Raw genomic sequence first — 19,445 nt, forward strand, 5'->3', positions numbered from 1 at the left:
GTGACCTTGAACTTCTGGTCCTCCTGCTCCTTCCTCTCTGTTTCTGGGTTCTGGGATTATGTATGTGTTCCCTCACACCCAATTGTCTGCAGTGCTAGGTCATCACTTTACCTACTGAAATTTATCCCTAGCCTGACAGTATTTAAATTAAATTAACCATGATCTCATATTATTGAATTAATTAACTAAACTCTACTATATGGCAGACTATCATTAGTTCTTTATGTTAATTATGAACTAGAGCTATAAAAATTAATCTATTAATATCTTAGAATAATGTCTGGTCCATATGATGCATTCATTACTAGGTCATGTATCCATTAATTCCATAAGAGCTATTATCCTCATTTAATAAGGAAACCATATTTAGGGTTAAGTATAAGTACATCCAAAGAATATAACCATTAAAGTGCCAAGCTGGCATTCAAAATCTCTAAACACTAATTTTGTCTCCTTAATAACTATTCGCAGAATTGAAAGCTCCAAGGCTGTTGTGTTTGACTGGCTCCAAATTACACATTGATGGACAAGTGGTATGCTACTCTAACAACAGATTCCCTTGGATATATGCACTCAAAGAAATCACCACATCATTCTCCAAATGGTATTTCTATTGGGTTCTTCTTCCCTTGTACTATATGACTATTCCTCACCACTTTGCAGGGGGCTCTGGAATTAAACACGAAGTTCTCTGTGACCCAGCAAAGATAGGATCACAGCTCAGTAGACCTGATATATACCACTAAATGCATCAGCCTACAGTCCAATCACTAATTAATCAGTCACACTTTTAGACTTATTTTGCTTTGAATTAAATGCATATGTATGTATCTGTATGTAGTTGTGTGCCTATTGGCATACAGATGCCTATAGGCTGCAGAAGAGTACATCAGATCCCTGGAGCTAGAGGTACAGGCATTTGGGAGCCACCCGACAAGTGTGCTAAGAACTGAACTCAGCTCCTATGCAAGAGAAGTTTGTGCTTTTAAATTGCCGTGATTGCCATCTCTCCAACCCCAGAGTTTGTATTCTTGACTCTTCATTTCTTAATCTGAAGAGTGGTCAAGTGTTCAAAGGCAGATAGATATCGAGACAAAGGAGCCAGGATGAGACTGCCTCATCTTCATCATGAAGTTGACATTATATGTTAATCACATGTTTTGTAGTAGTTTTTTGAAAGGGGACAATGCAATCAAAGATGTTATTTTAAAAATGACTTTCCTTGAACCTCAGTCAACCCTACCCAGGAATTCCCCTGAATGCATCCTATGATGGCTGTGTCAGAGATGACAACACTGAACTAACATTAAATTGTCAAGAAACATGTTCTGTTGCTCACTCCTTTCTGTTTTAAAAGCTCTTTGAGGGAAGTCCAGGCCATTAGGAGAAATGGACCACTGGAGGAGACACGAATGAAGCTCGGGACTGTTGTTGTTTCTCCAAGGGACTTACCATTTCCAGGAGGCTCAGGATCAGCTGGCTGTGTTTCCTGACAATGTTATAAGCTCTGCAGCAAAGCTCCACAAAGTCTTGAAAATGCTGTGTATTTTTTCCACCCTCAGTAATAAAATACTCCATCTCTGAAGTAAAAATGAAAGGGGCTCGGTCCCTATAAATAAAAAACAATAGTGGTCATGAGGAGAAGACGTGGTTTTAGGACTATTGAAGAAAGTTACCACAATGTATTTTCAGTCAGTTGTTTTTTCTAGTCCAGTGTGGGTCATTGTGGATCAGTGGAAAAACTTAGTAATCAAGAGCTTTGGCTAACTGGGCTGCAATGAGAAGAAAGTATTAGGAGCACTACTCTGTCCATTTATTCCATCTCAAATTAATTCCCAGTTACATTTGGACAGAATGTATCTACTGAGAGAAGATCAGCTCTGATGAACAATACAAGTTAGAACTGCTCAAAGTTGTTACCGAGAGCATATTTACTGATGCACTTCAAGACGATAGAGCAGAACTTAAGTTTGGCATGACAGTGCCTGAAAAGCCATTTTCCTTTGCTTGGAAGGCAGACTCCTTAGGATGAGAGTTTGGATCAAAGTTAAGATGTTATAATAACAAATTCTTTCAAGAGATAATTTATGAAGCAACAAGAACAACAGATGTAACCAATTTACTGTCATATGCTTAGCAAACAGAAAGTTGTTTTTAAAAAAGATAGCCATAATTCACTTCACACATGACTCAGTAAGAACACTGAGCACACAGCACATTGCAGACCATGTTTTCACACAAGTCATACTGCCCCCTGTAGTCCCACGGATGGAAGAGCAAGTCACATTTCCTAAACTGTGATCTGAGGCATGATAATTCTGAGATAAAGTGTCAGTGTCTATAAGAGAAACAGGGAGGGAGTAGAGGTATCTTTATTTGATGAGGTCTCAGCAGTTAGATCAAGGAGGAGGATTTTACACCAGCTGGTCTTACAGTCTTCAACAGCATGTAGAGGGGACATAGTTGTGGAAAAAAGGAGAATAAAATGTGTTTTAAATGTGATAGTTCGGGTTCAAGTAAGGCTGCACCAAGTTACAACTGAAGAAACTGAGAGGGCACTCAGGGTCACCTTAGAACAGAACAGTGTCCTGTGCTTATACAGGCATCACTGTTTTAGTGAAAACTTAGTCGAGCTGGAAATCCCCCCAAGATGATTTAAGTAGGCCTTTCTGAAATATGAGAACTCAAATGAAAAATTTTGCAAGCACATCTGAGACAGTGAACTCTGGCTACAGACAAAGCATTTTCTAAAACAGTGTTTGGCTGTGGTTGTTCTGAAGTGTAACTTTAAGGCCAGGCGCTGTGGTTCACACCTATGAATCCCAGTGCTCCAGAGGCTAAGACAGACTATGAGTTTGAGGGCAGCCTAGGCCACACGTTTAGTTCCTGGCTAGCCTGGTCTTAGAGGTGAGATCCTGTCTCAAAATAGAATAATAAAGTTTGTATTTTATAATACATGCTGACCTTCAAGGGAGGTCAGAATAACAAAACCTGTCACTCGACTTGTTTTGCCTTTCTTCAACCAATAACTTATTCAATAAAATGTATTGAACACCCACACTTAGTAAAACTTCTCAAGTCTCTACTCTAACTTCTTAAACTATGATCAGTAAATTTTGCTAGAATGAGTGGGAAGACCCACTCATTCCATGAGGCACGTTATGGGTCCAAACTTCAGCAAAACTGGGAGAAGAAAGGATGGAACACAAGATAAAAGCACAGGTTCTAATCTTGAACTTACTATGACTTCATTTTCTAGAGTTTAAATTGCATACCGAACACTCAGCTGTCAGACTGTCTAAGAGGCCCAACGTGGGAAACATTTATGTGCCCGGTTCGTGGAGAGTGCTGTGCACTTGGGAGTTGCTATGGCTGGAGGAGGCTTCATGCACAGAGCCCAGGCTGCAGGCCCCAAGATCCACATCTCAGGTCTGGGTTTTGAACATTACTGTTCTTGCCTTTGATGAGAGGCTTACTATCTCCACTCCTGGATCTCTTTCTTTACCAACTGGGATGGGAAAACTTGATTATTGACATTACTGAGAGGATCACATAGCTTACATGACAGAAAAGCACTTACTGCCACATAGAAAGCTCTCAGTACACTTTAGCTATCGCCGCTGTATATTATTGTAAGTCTTCAAACAGTCAAGAGTGTTTGCAGAGTGAAATCCTGTCACAGCTAAGCCTCCCTCTGTCTTCACACTCAAAAATGCCAACACCTCCCACTTTTTAGTTTAGGATTTAATTTGATCACTATAAACTGCTTGACTACGTGGGTCACTACATCGATCTTTTCTTTTGTTAGACATATGACAGATCTTATACTGTTTGTATAAGAGAGTTTGTAGTTTTCACTCTCGCTAATGGTGGTGCTTTGAAGACTGAATGTGCCTCTCAGACTCGTGGTTGACACATGTCTTCTCCAGTTGGTGGTGCTTTTTGGGGATGCTACAAGACCTTTAGAAAGTGGTTTGCTGGAGGGAATACATGACAGGGGTGGACTTTGAGATATTATAGCCTGGCCCCACTTTTTACTCTTTTTCTGCTTTGTATTGATATATGAAAATATGGCCAGCCAGCTTCCTGCTCTGTTAGCATGCCCTGCCTTCCCCACTACAAGGGATTCTGTCCCACTGGAACCATGAGTCAAAGCAAACCCTTCTCTCCTTGAAGTTGCTTTTGGCCCTAGCATTTCCTCACAGCAAGAGAAAAAGGCCTTATTCACCGGTGTTTCAGTAGACTTAAGAATATTGTCTTAGGGTTTACTATTGCTGTGAGGAGACTCCATGACCATGGCAACTCTTAAAAAAAAAATTTAATTGAGGGAACTCTCTTACAATTCAGTCCATCATGGCAGGGAGCATGGCAGCATGCAGGCTGACATAGCGCTGGAGAAATAGCCAAGTGTCCTACACCTTGCAGGAAACAGGAAGTTGACTGACACACTGGCCAGTATCCTGAGTGTATAGAACCTCAAAGACTGTTCCTATAGTGACACACTTCCTCCAACAAGTTCACACCCACTCCAAGAAAGCCACACCTCCTAATAATGCCAGTCCCGATGGAAGTGGGGATCAATTACATTCAAACTACCACAAATATCCTAGGGTTCTTTAATCAGGAACAAATCTACAAAATCTTTTTTGCTCTTTTCTGTTCTATACTGTGAATTGAGCTTTGAATGTAGTTCTAGAAAGGTCTCATATCTTACAAATTCCCGAACATTTCCAGTGTGGCGGGATGTACTTTTCTCTTTTAAAGCTGCTAAATCTACTGCTGGCCAAACTGATCGCTCCTAGAAACTTCTCATGGCTCTGTCTCCATGAAATGAAACCCCTTTCTTTCCCGGCAAGGCAACTGCCATGGTAAATCAGGTGCAGACAACACACACAGAATTTCAAGTACCTGAGAGAAGCATCCAAATTAGGGAAAAATGTAAACTAAGAATAATATTGAAGAAACAGATTTCACTGTGTAAATATCACAGTTGAAATGTTTAGGGAGCCCAACTAAAGTTGCTTGTTTTCAATAAACTTTATAAAAATAAGAATTACATTAGAACTCTTCTGCAAATGAAAGGAACTATTAGCTCCAACAACGGCTCCATCTTGTCCCTGGGTGATACACAAGCTTCTGCTGTGCTGTGTTTTGTGAATTGACTCAAAAGTGAACTTAATCCTAGATCACAGATGTAGTGACTTGAGGCCTCTCTCTGAAGTTTTGTGTTATTGGAAATCCAGGGCATAAATTGTTTTCCAGGTTTGTTGCTATATCAGTGCTTGTCCCAGCTAGATCTGCTTTTGTTTCTGTCCTCCTCCCCTTTCAACTGTATTTGTTTCTTGCACCTTCCTTCTCCTCCTCTCTTTCTCTCTCTCTCTGTGTTCTCATCTTCCTCTTCTCCTTCCCTCTTACTCTCCCTTTTCTTGTGCCGATTCAGTGATAAATATTAAGGTAATTCCCTTGTGATAAATCCTCCCAGGCTGGCAAGATGGCTCAGTGGATAGAGGCACTACCCACAAAGCCTGGAGATCTGCATTAGATCCCTGATAACCACATGATGGAAGGAGAGAACCCGCTTCCATAACTTGTCCTCTGAGTTATGCATATGAATCCAGGCACACACATACTTACACACATTCATACAACATAAATAAAATAATACATTAATGCTTTTAAAAGAAATATTCCTCAATATAACCCATTTCTTGCTGAAAGTCTTATGATTTAAAATAAATCAAAGTGAAATATATGGTTCTCAGAAGAGAGTGAGGCACTCCTCCTTTCTTTAATGGCCTTCACACCTGAAACAATCTATCTATGGTGCGCTGGCACATATGGAAAACAAAATAAAAGTAGCCACATAGTGAATAGCTGGTGATAATTTAACATTTATGTGGGAAAACCGCAGAGTAAGCTCATTATGATTCTGTCATTCTGCTTCCAAAATTAACTTTGGTGTAAACATAGGACTCCAAAACTATGTATAAACACAGTTTCTCTAAAACTAGCATTCTGCAAGATTGCTGAGACTATTTTCTAGATTTCCAGCAGATGTAAGGAGAGGCTTGGTGATCTAAAAATGCTGATATTCTTGGAAATGTAAGAATATATTATAAGCACATAGCAATTATTAAGGAGATACATTTATTCAACTCAAGAAATGATAGGTTATTCATATTTGACATTTACTGCTACTTTTGTGCCAGATCCCCATGTAACCATACAACACACATAAATCTGCGTAAAGTCGTTAGTATATTAAGATCACTGTTATAAGGTTTTACCAGTGGTTGCTCCACTGAGGACTCAGACATTTAGGATCTGTTACTGATCATTAAATGACTTGAACCTAGAGGGCTGGACTCTCAAATATCAGAGCACTACAGTAAACCACCAGCAGGTATTTGTTAGACTCCGTAATAGAATGTGCAAAAACTCTAGGTAAGTTTAAGGAGCTTTCAAATCATTGTGTTAGGGTCTGGGGATACAGATCAGCTGATAGATTATTTGCCCGTTAAACACTATGCCTTGAATTCCACTCCCAGTACTTCATAAATGTGGGTGTGGTGGAGCACACCTGTAGTCCCAGAACTGGAGAGATGGAGTTGGGAGGATCAGGAATCTAAGATCATCTTGGCTAAATAGTAAGTTTGCAACAAGCCTGGTAAACGTGAGGCCTATCTTTTTCCTTCTCCCCACAAAATAACACTATTACATAAGCAATTTAAATCACCAAGCAACAACAACAATGTTATGAAAATATTGTTCGATCTACAATATGAAGAGATAAGAAGGGAGCATTTGGAAAGATCAGATGAGCTTTTTTTGTAGGAAGTTTTGATCTCATATGATAATAGCTTATATTAGAATGGGGTTTGTGGCATACGGATGCAGAGAAGTGGGAAGACATAAAACATGTTCCAAAAGAATAAATGAGATGATGTGATGGCTTGAGACAGGCAGAAACAGTGATGCCAAGTAGGTTCTCCTCCTTGTGTAGCAGGAAGGCTGAGGAGCATCACTCAGAGTGATGGGCATTTGTATCCATGTGAGACTTACCAAGGCAGATGACCGAGATTACAACACACATTTCAGAATGTGAGAATAAAGATCTAGGCTGGAGGCAAATTTCTGGGAGCCTGACAACCGTTTTTCCTTGTGCTACCCAACTATCACATTAGAGTCCCTGACAATGGCAGACACAGCAACCAGTGATGTCATGAGTCAATGAACAACAGGTTTACAACCTTCCTGAGTGTCTCTTGCCTCGTAAATTTCAGATATGGACCCAAAGAAGTTGGTGATATGGAAATATCAGTGGATTCAGACAACAGAAAACTAACAAAACAAAATCAGGAAAACCTGTTCTCACTAGCCAAAGAGCCAAAAAGGAAAGCCTAATGCACTAGAATATTTTTTTAAAAAAATTCTCCAGCCAAATATTTTTAGAGGAAATAAGGATTTCAATTCTTCCTGTGGACATAGATGTCACATCTTACCAGGCTGCAAGGTGGCACCCTTACCTCACAGCAGGGTGCTGTGGGTACCACTGGAAGGCTACACATGTTTGTCAGTGAAATAGAGTATACAACACTGAAACAGACTACCCAAATATTGCCAACTGTTTTATGATGATATGGTGAACACAGTTCAAAGGACAACAGGTGGCCTTTGGACACAATTGGGATCGAGAGACACCCATATACCTTGATCTAAACCTCTGATCTAAAAGAAAAACAAACTAAAAATTAATATAAAACACAACATGTTAAAACTGTCATAAAGATAAGAGAGAGGTTTTGGGACTGAGGGCCAGACACATCCTTTCTGGAATTAGGCGTGTTTTTGACATGGGTAAAAAGCAGTGTCAGAAGGCTGCAAAGACAATCTAAAATCTGGAAAACGATTCTTGAAAATGATAAAGAGAACAAATAATCAGCATGAAGAATATAAAAATATTCTCAAATTTCAATAGTTATAAAATCAAATTCTATAACTAGAAAATACACAAAAGATATAAAAACACATTGTATGCTTAAAGATATGAAGACAATCAATAAACACCTGAAAAGACATTCAGCATGGCTTCCCTTCATGCAAACTAAACCTGCAATGATACGGCAGAAGACACCTAGTGGTATGAGTGAAGAAAGTGACAAGGATGGAGGGAAACTGGATTGTTCAAGCCGTGCTGGTAGAATGTGTGTCCAATGTCCCACTTTGTTACATTATTTTCCTATCTGGAAAAACAATTTGTCATCAGCTTATTGAAATCAACAACAATATACAAGCACTCTATAACCCAACATTTACAACCCGGAGCATTTATCTCAGAGAAATGCCGACCTAAGTTCATGAATTCCACACTTGAGTTGTTCATTGAAGATTTAGTCCTACTTGTTAAGACCTTAGGGATCCAGATGTCCTTCAACAGATGAATGGTTCCACAGACTGCACTACATTCAGATTGTAGAATGTTATTTGTCAAAGGCACAGCCTTGAAAACACACAGCTTACATTGATCCTCCAGATAATTATATTACAGTAAAAAAAAATACCCCAGAATCTTCAAATAGTACATTCAAGATGATTCCATTTATGTAACATTCTTGACATCACAAAACTGTAGAAAGGGACAAGAGATGGAAGATTGTCAAGGGATAAGGACAGAGTAGGGTTGGGAACAAGAGGTAGTCAGGTGCATCCATGCATGGGCTCCATAAGGGATGTGATGGGCAGAATCATTTTTGTATCTTGACGTTGTCACTTTTGATACCTTATTATGATAAATTATCATTCTACAAGATCTTACCACTGGTAAAGAAAAACTGATAATGAAATATACAAGACCATTTTGTCTTGCTTATTATAATCACATATGAATCTACAGCTATTTCAAGAGATGTCATTAACATTTTAATTGTATTATCTGGGTGTAAACAATAACAGTTTTCTGATAAGTGTAGAGAAATAAGAGGGAGTCTTGGAGAAGCAAGCATTTGATGGCTGATGTGGGATGCCCTTCAATATAGTGTGAATCTGTCATATTACCATTGGTTAATAAAGAAGTTTATTTGGTCAATAGCCAGACAGAATAAAGCAAGGTGGGAAATCCAAGCAGAGGGACAGCAGGAAAGAAGGCAGAGTTAGGAAGATGCCAGCAGTCACTGAGGAAGCAAGATGTGTGGTAATAAGTCATGAGCCTTGTGATAAAATTTAGAATAATAAAAATCGGTTAATTTAAGTTGTAAGAGCTAGTTAATAGTAACCCTGAGCCATCAGCCAAACTTTAATAATTAGTATAATCCTCTGAGTGTTTATTAGGGAACTGGTGGGTGGGAAAGAAACCTCCGTTTATAGATGCTTTAGAAGAAGTAATCCATTCTGGATAGACACTGAAAACGTTTTGCAGAAGACAGCAAAGGAGGGTTTTCTGAGATGGAGATGCCTTGAAGAAGGCAGTGAAAGAGCTGACATAGTGGAGACCTTTGATAAATAAAGAAAAAGAAAAATGAGTAGTGCTGAAGTCAGTACAGGTTTTATTAAATATTAAAGAATAAACCCCAATTGATAAATTTACAAAATGAATATGTATTCATAGGAAACCTTTCCAGGAGTGAAGTTGAGCAGGGCAGCATGAAGACTTGTGGTGCTGGGGCAAAGTTGTTTGAACTTTCCAGATCCAGCTTATCTGAAACGATTGCTGAGACTCTAATGGCCATCAAAAGAGGAGAGGAAAAGGCTCTGAAACATTTATTTAGGAAGGCAGAAGTTTCAGTGCTGATATGAGTAAGTGTGGGAAGTTTACATTCCAGAGTAAAACAAGCTCTGTTGGGATAGCTTTGTTTTCTCAGTAAAGTATGGACTGTACTTAGACTTCTACTGAGGGCACTGGCGGTGTGAGCACAAAATGTGTTGTAGAGTGGAAAAGCCAGGTAGTCTCTGGAATGCAGTACCACTGATAGACAAGAGGAGGCAGTGTGCTGGCTGTGTAGTTTGTTCCACTCTAGCAGTGCGGGGCTACTGAGTTCTGAGGTGCTTCGCCTCTGCCTCCACATGGCTACCCACAAGACAAATAGGCCTTTTCCCTTTCCTTCTACATCCAACCTCTTGTGTACATATGTTATATATGTAAATGTCCACTATCCTGTATCCTGTGTGTGTGTGTGTGTGTGTGTGTGTGTACGTGTATACGTGTGTATGTGTAAACTAGAAAAGAATGTTGGGTATTCTGCTTTACATTCTCTATCTTATTCTCTTGACAGAGTGTCTCTCATTGAAAATAAAGGTAGCAGGCAGCCAGTAAGGGCTAGAGATTCCTACCAGTGCTGGGGTTACACCCATTCACATGACCATGCTTAGATTTTTACGTGAGTCCTAGGGATTTTATCTTAGGTCCTCATGTTTACACAGTGAGCTTTCTTACTCAAATAGCCATCTCCAAAATTCACTAACCCTTTTATCTATCTATCTATCTATCTATCTATCTATCTATCTATCTATCTATCTATCTATCTATCTATGTGTGTGTGTGCATGCACATGCTCTGCCAGGAGTGTGTGTTCAACCCAGGGATCAAGGTCAGGTTATCAGCCTTGATGGTAAAACTGTCTTTACCTACCTGAGCTGTATCTGCAGCACACCTATCTTTATAAGGAAATTAGTCAGCAATTTTGTAACTTTATAAGCCACTACCATTGAGAACAACTGGTAACAAATATGTAGGATCTCTGCCTTCTTTTCTCCAAGTGTCTTACCAGATGCTACTAAGATGCGTTTGTGCCTTGAACTGAAATATAGATTCCGCCATAAGGTGTACCTGGTTTAAAAGGCTTCCCCTTTAAAGAATGCAAACATGAATTATTTAAGGCACAATAATTCCAGAAACATCTTTCTAAAATGTGAGTTGTATAGTCTAGATAATATCACAGGCTTTACTTCAATAACCTTGGGTGGTCTATGGCCATCCTAAAATCTGTAGAATGGACATGAGTAAGCTGGGAAGTGTAAGTCACTCATCCTAGGATTTGTTATTTCCACCTGTTTAATATTTTTTTATGGTAAAAGTGAAAAAAAAAACAGTGTAGAGTTCTGCTTGCCCATATCAAAGACAGCAACCCTGGTTACTTCCAGACTTAGCCTTAGGTTTTGCATCCTTCACTATTTTAACATCTTATAAGGCATTTTATTGTATGTTTTAAATGTATGAATTAAATACATATCAAAACTGTAAATATGGGATAAGTGTAACATGGGGCACTAACTAAAGAAACTGATACCTGTCCCAAGGCAGGGGAGAACAAGCTGTGTTGGGGTTGGGGAGAAATGGAAGCTTCGTGGCAACATCCAGGGGTTATGATACAATTGACTGGCACCCTTGCACACATTATAACCAAGACTATTCTCTGCCTTCACTTGCAAAAACACAGAAAATAACAGCATTTCTGTCTCGATTCTGGAAGCTATCACATGCCAAGTATGCATGAGGCTTTCAAGTTATTTTTGACTATTCTCACAGAATATGAGCTCACACTTCATGATGCAGCCCCCAATACAGAACACATGTTTTATGCCTGTATCAAAGCCACAGCAATCCGGGGAGAGAACTATAGGCTTCAATACCAGTGATGGAGGTGGGGGATGCAGAGTGGAATGGACAGCAGGCCCTGACATGGACGTAGGACCATAAAATGTGTCTGCTGGAATCTATGAGCACCACAGTATCACTTCCTTTAGTGGGGAGACTGATAGGAGTCAGTAAATGGAAGCACAGAGACTCTAGTCTCAGAATTGAAAGATTTTAGTGTCTGAATGATGTACTTAGTACATGAACTGAAATTCAGAACTCGGTATTGAGACACATTTCAACACTATTATCAAGATTATCTTTATTACTTTTGTGAAATTTGAAATGTTTGGGTTGTGAAGCAACACATAGCATTATTAAGATGTGCTGTTTTCAAGACGTCTGTAAACTATGCACTCCCCTAATCACAAATGGCATCATTAGCACAGGCGCAAATGGCTGGGGTGCACTGGGGATGCTTAAGCTTACCTTTTCCTTGATATCACAAATGACCTACATTCTGGAAAGCACATTTTGCTGCCCAGCAGTAAGGACACAAGTCTCTTATCTAATATCCATGAGTTAATTGGGAAGGCAAATCTGGAGTCTCCATTGAGTAGGAGAGAACCTTGTGTAATTAGGTAGCTTGGGAAACCACACATGAGCAATATAACCACAGTGTCAATGTGAGCATGCTTTTACAGAATGAACACTACACCCCCATGAGATCTCTATGCTCTCAGCAATTATCAGCTGAGTAGAGTTTCACCGGTAATTTCTTAAATGCAAAACATTTTCCCTCCTGTTCAGACCCTTGCGCAAGCATCACATGTCTTTAGTGCTCGTGAAGTCCCTGACTTTTAACTATTTAATAACTTTACATAGTGAGTCAGAAGGTCTCTGAAAACTCAGGTACATCCTGTCTCTTTTTAGAAGAGGGTAGATAAAAGAAAACAACTTTTTTAGAACAGTTAAGTCTCCTCGATATATCGATGAACTGCATTTGTACTGAGCCAGGATTTAATGATGGGTAGAAGGCCGATGGGATCCTCAGAATTACTGGGCTTTTCCTTTGAATCATAGATGAGGGAAGTGCATAGCTATGATTTCCATAGAATTCTGATACTTGCTTGGGACAGACTTAGTCTGGATACGAAAACAATTTCATCAATGCTGTAATGTGTGGGTGAATGTATGCTTGTGGCACTACATTGGAAGTAAAAGCGTTTAAAATCAGGTCAAAGATGAACTCAAGTTACTCCTGAAAGCATTTGTATCTCATGTAGTTGTGGTCTTCAAGAAATAGACTTAGTATTTCTTACTAAGCTCAAAACTGAGTCGTTCACCCAGTGTAGGGCATTTTCTTCTTCCTCCCTCCCTTCCTCCCTCTCTTCCCTTTTCCTTCCTCTTTTCCTCCCTTCCTCCCTCACTTCCCCCTCCCTCCCTCACTTCCCTCTTCCTTCCTTCCTCCCTCCCTCCCTCCTTTCCCTCTATTCCTTCTTTCCCTCCCTTCATCCTCCCTTCCTTACTTTCTACATCCCTCTCTCCCCTCCCATCTTCCTTCTTTCCTTTCTTCCTCTCTTCCTTCATTTTTACCCCTTTGCTTCAGCCTTTCCTATGCTGGGAGTTGGATGCATGCTATTCTACCTATTCTGTTCTACCACGTGGTACTTACTGTTTTACCATGGAGCTATAGCCACAGCTCAGCTGAAGTTCCTATGCTATGCTCACTTTACAGGCTTATTTATGAACTTCCCTTAAAGAGTAGACTTTGAATCAAGGCTAAGCAGGCCTGAGAGACAGAAGCACATTGTACCTTAGGCAAGCTAAGAGGACTGCAGAGGTGGCAGGTGGGGCTCATGGAGGGCAGAAAGGCAGGGTAGTCAGGGTTTAACTTGCTCTCTCTTCCATCTCTTTTCTATTCTCAAACTTTTCTCAGTCATCTCATCTTTTCAGCTGAAAGCCTACAGAATTTTCTCATTGAAGAAAATTAATTTGTGAGTTTATGACCTTTGCCTATTTCCATGGAATAAATATCCCCATTATTGCTGATTTCTAGCCGGTAATGTGCTGTCATCAGGGACATTGATTGAGAAGAAGTCCACTACAGGAAATGGGCTCTGACAATTTCACATGACATGGACCAGGTCCATCCCACCTCTGTGTCCAAAATTACCCCATAGGTTAGGGGGGGCTTTCTGAAATACATCACCATCCTCTGAGCTTTATATACATATATTGAATCATTTAATCTTTCAGAAAGTTCAAAATATAGATGAGAAAACTGAGGCACACGAATGAGATTGATTGAGGATCATATGTAAAGTACGTGATAGCACTAGGATAAAACACACAAATTCTCTCTCTCTCTCTCTCTCTCTCTCTCTCTCTCTCTCACACACACACACACACACACACACACACACACACACACACCCAGCTTATCATCAGAGCCTCAGAGTAGCTGACCTTAACCAGTGTTCACATAACCTCTTAAATTATTTTATTACATAGGGCTTTTATGTAGTTACTTTTAACAGTGAGTGGCAGCCCACTGAGACACCAGCTTCATACAAAGTCCCTACCACGGAATGGTCAGTGACACAAACAAGGCTCTTCTGGAGTATGAAAGGTGGATTGCTAAACATCCAGAAATGACAGGCATGAGAAAAAATGTACAGTGTTGCATACTAATCGTTTTTACTGAATAAAACATGGGATAACATGTTTTCCTTTGCAAAAAATTAACTCAAATTACTTAGAAAAAAAAAGCTACAAGAAGACTTAATCTTTTGTTGCCCCTTTAGTGCCTCATGTGGACAGGTAAGCGGCCCTGGAATCTGCTGCTGTAAGCTCACTTCTACTGCCCTTTCAGCACCCCATGCAGTCGATGAAACATAGTGAATTAAAAATAAAAACTCAATGATCCTCAGTATTCTTAGAATAAATGCTGACTGGGTTCTCAGCCCTAAAGTAGACACTGTGGAAGCCTCAGAGCAGGGTGCTGAAGAGTGAGCGAAAAGGATGTAAGAGCTGGGAAGTACAGGGAAAGCCATCTTCATGGCAGAACACAGCGTTCATAGTAGGATCTTCCAGTAGTTACATTCGACTGCACTAGACCTGTGTAAGACTTAGTGCCTGTCAGAAGTCATCACGAGTGGGACGGGACTCGTGGAAAGCTACTGCTCTATTCTAATTTGCTTTTCTGTTGCTGTGATAAACACTATACCCAAAAGCTAAGAGTTTACTTTAGTTTATACTTCTAGGCCATAATTCATCAACAAACCACAAAAAAATGCTGTCTGCTGGCTAGCTCCCTCTAACTCATGTTCAGAAACACACATACTCTCTCTCTCTCTCTCTCTCTCTCTCTCTCTCTCTCTCTCACCCACACCCCCCCCACACACACAAACAACAAACCATCAAACAAAAACCAGGACCACCTGTTTAGTTTGGCACCATCCACAATACATCGGGCCTTCCTTTACCAAATAGCAACCAAGAAAATGTCTCACAGACAAGTCACAGGCCATTTTGATGGAGGCATTTCCTCAGCTGATGTTCTTCCTCTCTCCCAGGTGACTTTAGTTTGTTTCACGTTGACAATGAAAACTAACCAGGGTACCTTCCACAGAGAACTATTGTCAACTGATGGATTCTAGGGAAGTGATAGCCATTGCCTTCAGTGCTGTACCAGATACTGAGCCCATGAGGTTTCCGTGAATTGGTCCAAGTCTGTGGCCACACAGAGAGTATCCAGTTAAAGTTAATGGGTTGCAAAACAAAACAAAATGGCATGAATGTGGGTGGGTAAGGGATCTATAGCAGTGGTGCGGGAGAATTATCTGTATTCTGTCAATCATATTTTAATAAAACGCTGATTGGCCAGGCAGGCAGTATAGGTGGGAAAGCCAGACAGGAAGTAGGGGTGGAGCAAAGAGACTGGGAGTATTCTGGAAGTAGAAACTCTCTCACCACTCCTGCGCAGAACACCGAAGAGGCAACATGTAAGCTGTCACACTGAGAAAGGTACTGAGCCCATGTGGCTAACATAGATCAGAATAATGGGTTAAGATAAATTATAAGAACTAATAAGTAGCCTGACCTAATGGGCCAATCAGTTTATAACCTTCTAGAGTTCTGTGTATGATTTTTCTTTGTTGCTTGCCGGCTGTTGGGGTACTGGGAGGGACAGAAACCCCAACAAGCCGGCCCTCATGTTACATATGGCGCCCAGACGTGGATAACTGAATCCACAGAAAGCCTGAGGTGCTTGGAAAAGAATAGAGTAAAGCATGGCTTCTTGGTGGCAGCAATTTCTCAGGTCTACTTTGCTTGCTAGAGGCAAGCAAGCGCTCTCATCTGAGAGAGGCTTCCTGACTCAGCTTTAGCTGCAAAACCTTGCAGCTCTTTAAAGAGGTCCTGCCACAAAACACTTAAATGTTGTTGATGACAAGCTGAACGCATTCTTTTCAGTTTTCAGCCGTAGCAGGAAAAAAGCTGCGCTGTTTTAAAATACCATCTTTCTGGGCCGTCCTGCCAGGGCAAACTCTGACTCTTTCAGGCAGGCAGTCCGACTGAGTGTGGTCTGTGAGCAGAATGCTGCAACTTGCTTGCTAGCAAGGACCTTGAAACGCCATAGAGTTGGGGCAGTGAACACAGCTCTGGCTGGTATCTCAGCCTTGAGGCTGAAAAGCTAAGGAATGAGCTGGATCTAGCCGTCAAAGCCACAGCTCTCCATATTGCTTAGTAAATTAAAGACTCATATGGTCAGAAAAAGAAAAATATACAGTAAAGAGAGATTCAAAGAGGAAGAAAACCTCTAAATGGTTTACAGTGTGTATATGCAGGCTAAAAGTTAAAGTTCTTAAAGTTAAAAGGAAAGAAAGAGAGTAGTTGGGTGTGGTGGTACACACCTTTAATCCCAATGCCTGGGAGGCAGAGGCATATTGACCTCTGTGACTTCAAGGGGTAGAGGTAGATTGACCTCTGTGACTTCAAGGTGTGGTAGCACACACCTTTAATCCCAATGCCTGGGAGGCAGAGACAGAAGGATCTCTGAGTTCAAGGTGTGGTAGCACACGCCTTTAATCCCAGCACTGGGGAACAGAGACAGACAGATCTCTGTGAGTTCAAGGACAGCCTGGTCTACAGAGTTATTCCAGGACAAAGATATACAGAGAACCTGTGTCAAAAAGTAAAAGTAAAAATAAAAGAAATAGAGGTTAAAAATAAAGCTGCATAAAGATGGAAAATACACAGAGAATCTTGATACTGTGTGTTATTATGCTCTCTTTTAATTGTTTGAATGCTGAGGAAGGAGCAACAGTCACCAAAAGACATTTGTTTATAAATGCTGCTGAACTAACCCAAGATAGGTATTTTGAAAATACCTTGGCTTCAAAACTGAAGTCAAAAGGTATGTTACTTTGGAGAAGAGATTCTGCTTTTGTTTCCACAGAAAATGAGAGGCTATGGATTTATTCAGAGTTAAGAAAAATCATCTTTGACCAAGGGAGGCCACCTGAGAAATCGACAGGAACAGATGGCCCAGATGACAGAGTTCTACATCCAGAACTGATTCAAGACTGCAGCCTGAGATGATCAAGACTCCCAGGATACTTCAGTCAGGACTTGATTATAACTCTAAATTTTCTTTAGGTCCCCATAAGATCATCAGCGCCCCCAACCATCAGGAAGTAGCCTGAAATACTACGCCCACATTCCCAACAAATGGATTATGGGTATTTTCCTTTGTTTAAAAAAAAAAGAGGGAAATGGTGCGGGAGAATTATCTGTATTCTGTCAATCATATTTTAATAAAACGCTGATTGGCCAGGCAGGCAGTATAGGTGGGAAAGCCAGACAGGAAGTAGGGGTGGAGCAAAGAGACTGGGAGTATTCTGGAAGTAGAAACTCTCTCACCACTCCTGCGCAGAACACCGAAGAGGCAACATGTAAGCTGTCACACTGAGAAAGGTACTGAGCCCATGTGGCTAACATAGATCAGAATAATGGGTTAAGATAAATTATAAGAACTAATAAGTAGCCTGACCTAATGGGCCAATCAGTTTATAACCTGATGTAGACTCTGTGTTATTTTCTTTGTTGCTTGCTGGCTGTTGGGGTACTGGGAGGGACAGTAACCCCAACAAGCCTGCCCCCTCATGTTACATAGCAGGGCCTGGGCAGGAATGACAGGAGTCGAAGGAATATGAGAGAGAGAGAGAGAAAGAGAGAGAGAGAGAGAGAGAGAACCAAATGGATTATATTCATGCTTGAAATAGTCTAAGAGTAATTTTAATCAATAAAAATATGGATAAAAGACAGACAATGATTTGGTGTAAGGTTAGCATTGCCAACGTGAAAGTCCATATACACTGGCAATATAACAATAAATAATATTTTGAAAAAAAAATAAGTTAGAAGAGGAATTGTGGTTACAAATGAAGTTCGTCTTAATTTATCCTGCTTTATAAGAAACAGTTACTGATAAGAATTTATCACATTCAAGTCTGAGTTTATTACCACAGTCTATCTTACATCGTGAAGAAGTTTCTGTTACAGTCATTATTACCAAAGAATTGACTGAAAATTTGATTGTGGGTGCATGATTCCATAATCACTTTTATTTATGACTTTGTTAGAGAAAATGGAGAAACAAAGATTATAATTAAGCAATACTTCAAAGGAAAATCCATTTGGCTTCAGAAATCTGGGAAATTCCTCATTATTTCCATTGCAGGAATTAGGCAATAGTCCCCAAATCCTTAAGCAATGCTGGGGCTGTGATGCCCTTTGATTCAGTCTGCTAGTGTCAATCCTTTCTAATCTCAGAATTACAGCAATGAGAGGGAACACTTGCTTATGGACAGGTTATGAAATCCTTCACAGTGGTCGCTGAGATGTGTTTACTCTCTGAGAAGTCAGAAAACTCACAGCAGCTGAGGGTCAGCTTTGGCACAGGGCTGAGAATTCTGTTTCCAGAAATCTCAGGTCCGGGAAATGTTCTATTTTCTTTGTCTCCCATGATGCATCTCCACAAGTTGCTCATTGACACTAGGCCTCTGTCTTCTCCTCTGAAAAGTTTCTTTAAAGCAGCATGCCTGCCCTGTTCTCTTTCACCCCCAGTTACTTGCTTTGTGTTTCCTCTGAAGAGTTCTTATTTCCTTCCATCACAATGCTGTTTATTAGTTTAATGCCGCTTTGGTTACTTTTCTCATTACCTTGACAAAATATGCGGAAGGGTTTGTTTTAAGATGTAGTAGGAAGGAACACAGTTCATCACAGAGGCTCAAACATGATGGCTAGAGTGAAGGGTTGTGCTATATCCTTCTAGAGTCCGGAGTAGAGAGCAGACAGGACACCATAGAGAGGGACCAGAAAACCTTAAGCCACCCACTCCGGAAGTGATGCACTTATTTTAGTCAGGCTCCACCTCCTGAAGGTCCCAGAACCTTCCAAATCAGGGCCATCAGCGGTAGATACATAGATCCGGAAGCATGAGCCCATGTGAGACACTTTGCCTTCCAAAGTGAAGAAAGCCAGGGTTTGTACCGTTTACTTTTGTATCCATCGTGTCCTGGGTGCTCACTAAATATCTGAGGGATGTTTCAAGGCTAAGTCAGGTTGGAGAGATGGATAATTGTACTATGCTAAAATTCTGGTGGTTAACCCCTACACACAATATGCCAAATGGATCAGGACTATCAACTCGTGTATAATTCCCGATCCAAAGTTTGTAAGAAAATAAAAAAAAAATAATTGAAACAATTAGTTGGAATAGATACAGTAACCCATGGAAGAAGACCAGTATAATTTCTTAACATCTTGAACAAACTCTCTTTTGTTAATAATTTACTGAAAAAAAAATCTT

At 40.4% G+C, this 19,445-nt stretch overlaps 1 protein-coding gene across 8 annotated transcripts in view; it reads right to left on the bottom strand.

The window, feature by feature from the left end:
* The window catches only part of Pik3c2g (phosphatidylinositol-4-phosphate 3-kinase catalytic subunit type 2 gamma), a 364,812-nt gene that overhangs the window by 99,484 nt on the left and 245,883 nt on the right, over positions 1-19,445 (bottom strand). For all 8 annotated transcript variants that reach the window (XM_087904035.1, XM_087904037.1, XM_087904036.1 and 5 more), the window contains one exon: positions 1,453-1,609. In XM_087904035.1, the coding sequence (XP_087760161.1) occupies positions 1,453-1,609 (157 nt within the window). The remainder of the gene's footprint in view (positions 1-1,452; positions 1,610-19,445) is intronic.

Source organism: Myodes glareolus, chromosome 3 (genome assembly GCF_982192425.1).
Source record: "Myodes glareolus chromosome 3, mMyoGla1.1, whole genome shotgun sequence".
Classification (NCBI taxonomy): domain Eukaryota; kingdom Metazoa; phylum Chordata; class Mammalia; order Rodentia; family Cricetidae; genus Myodes; species Myodes glareolus.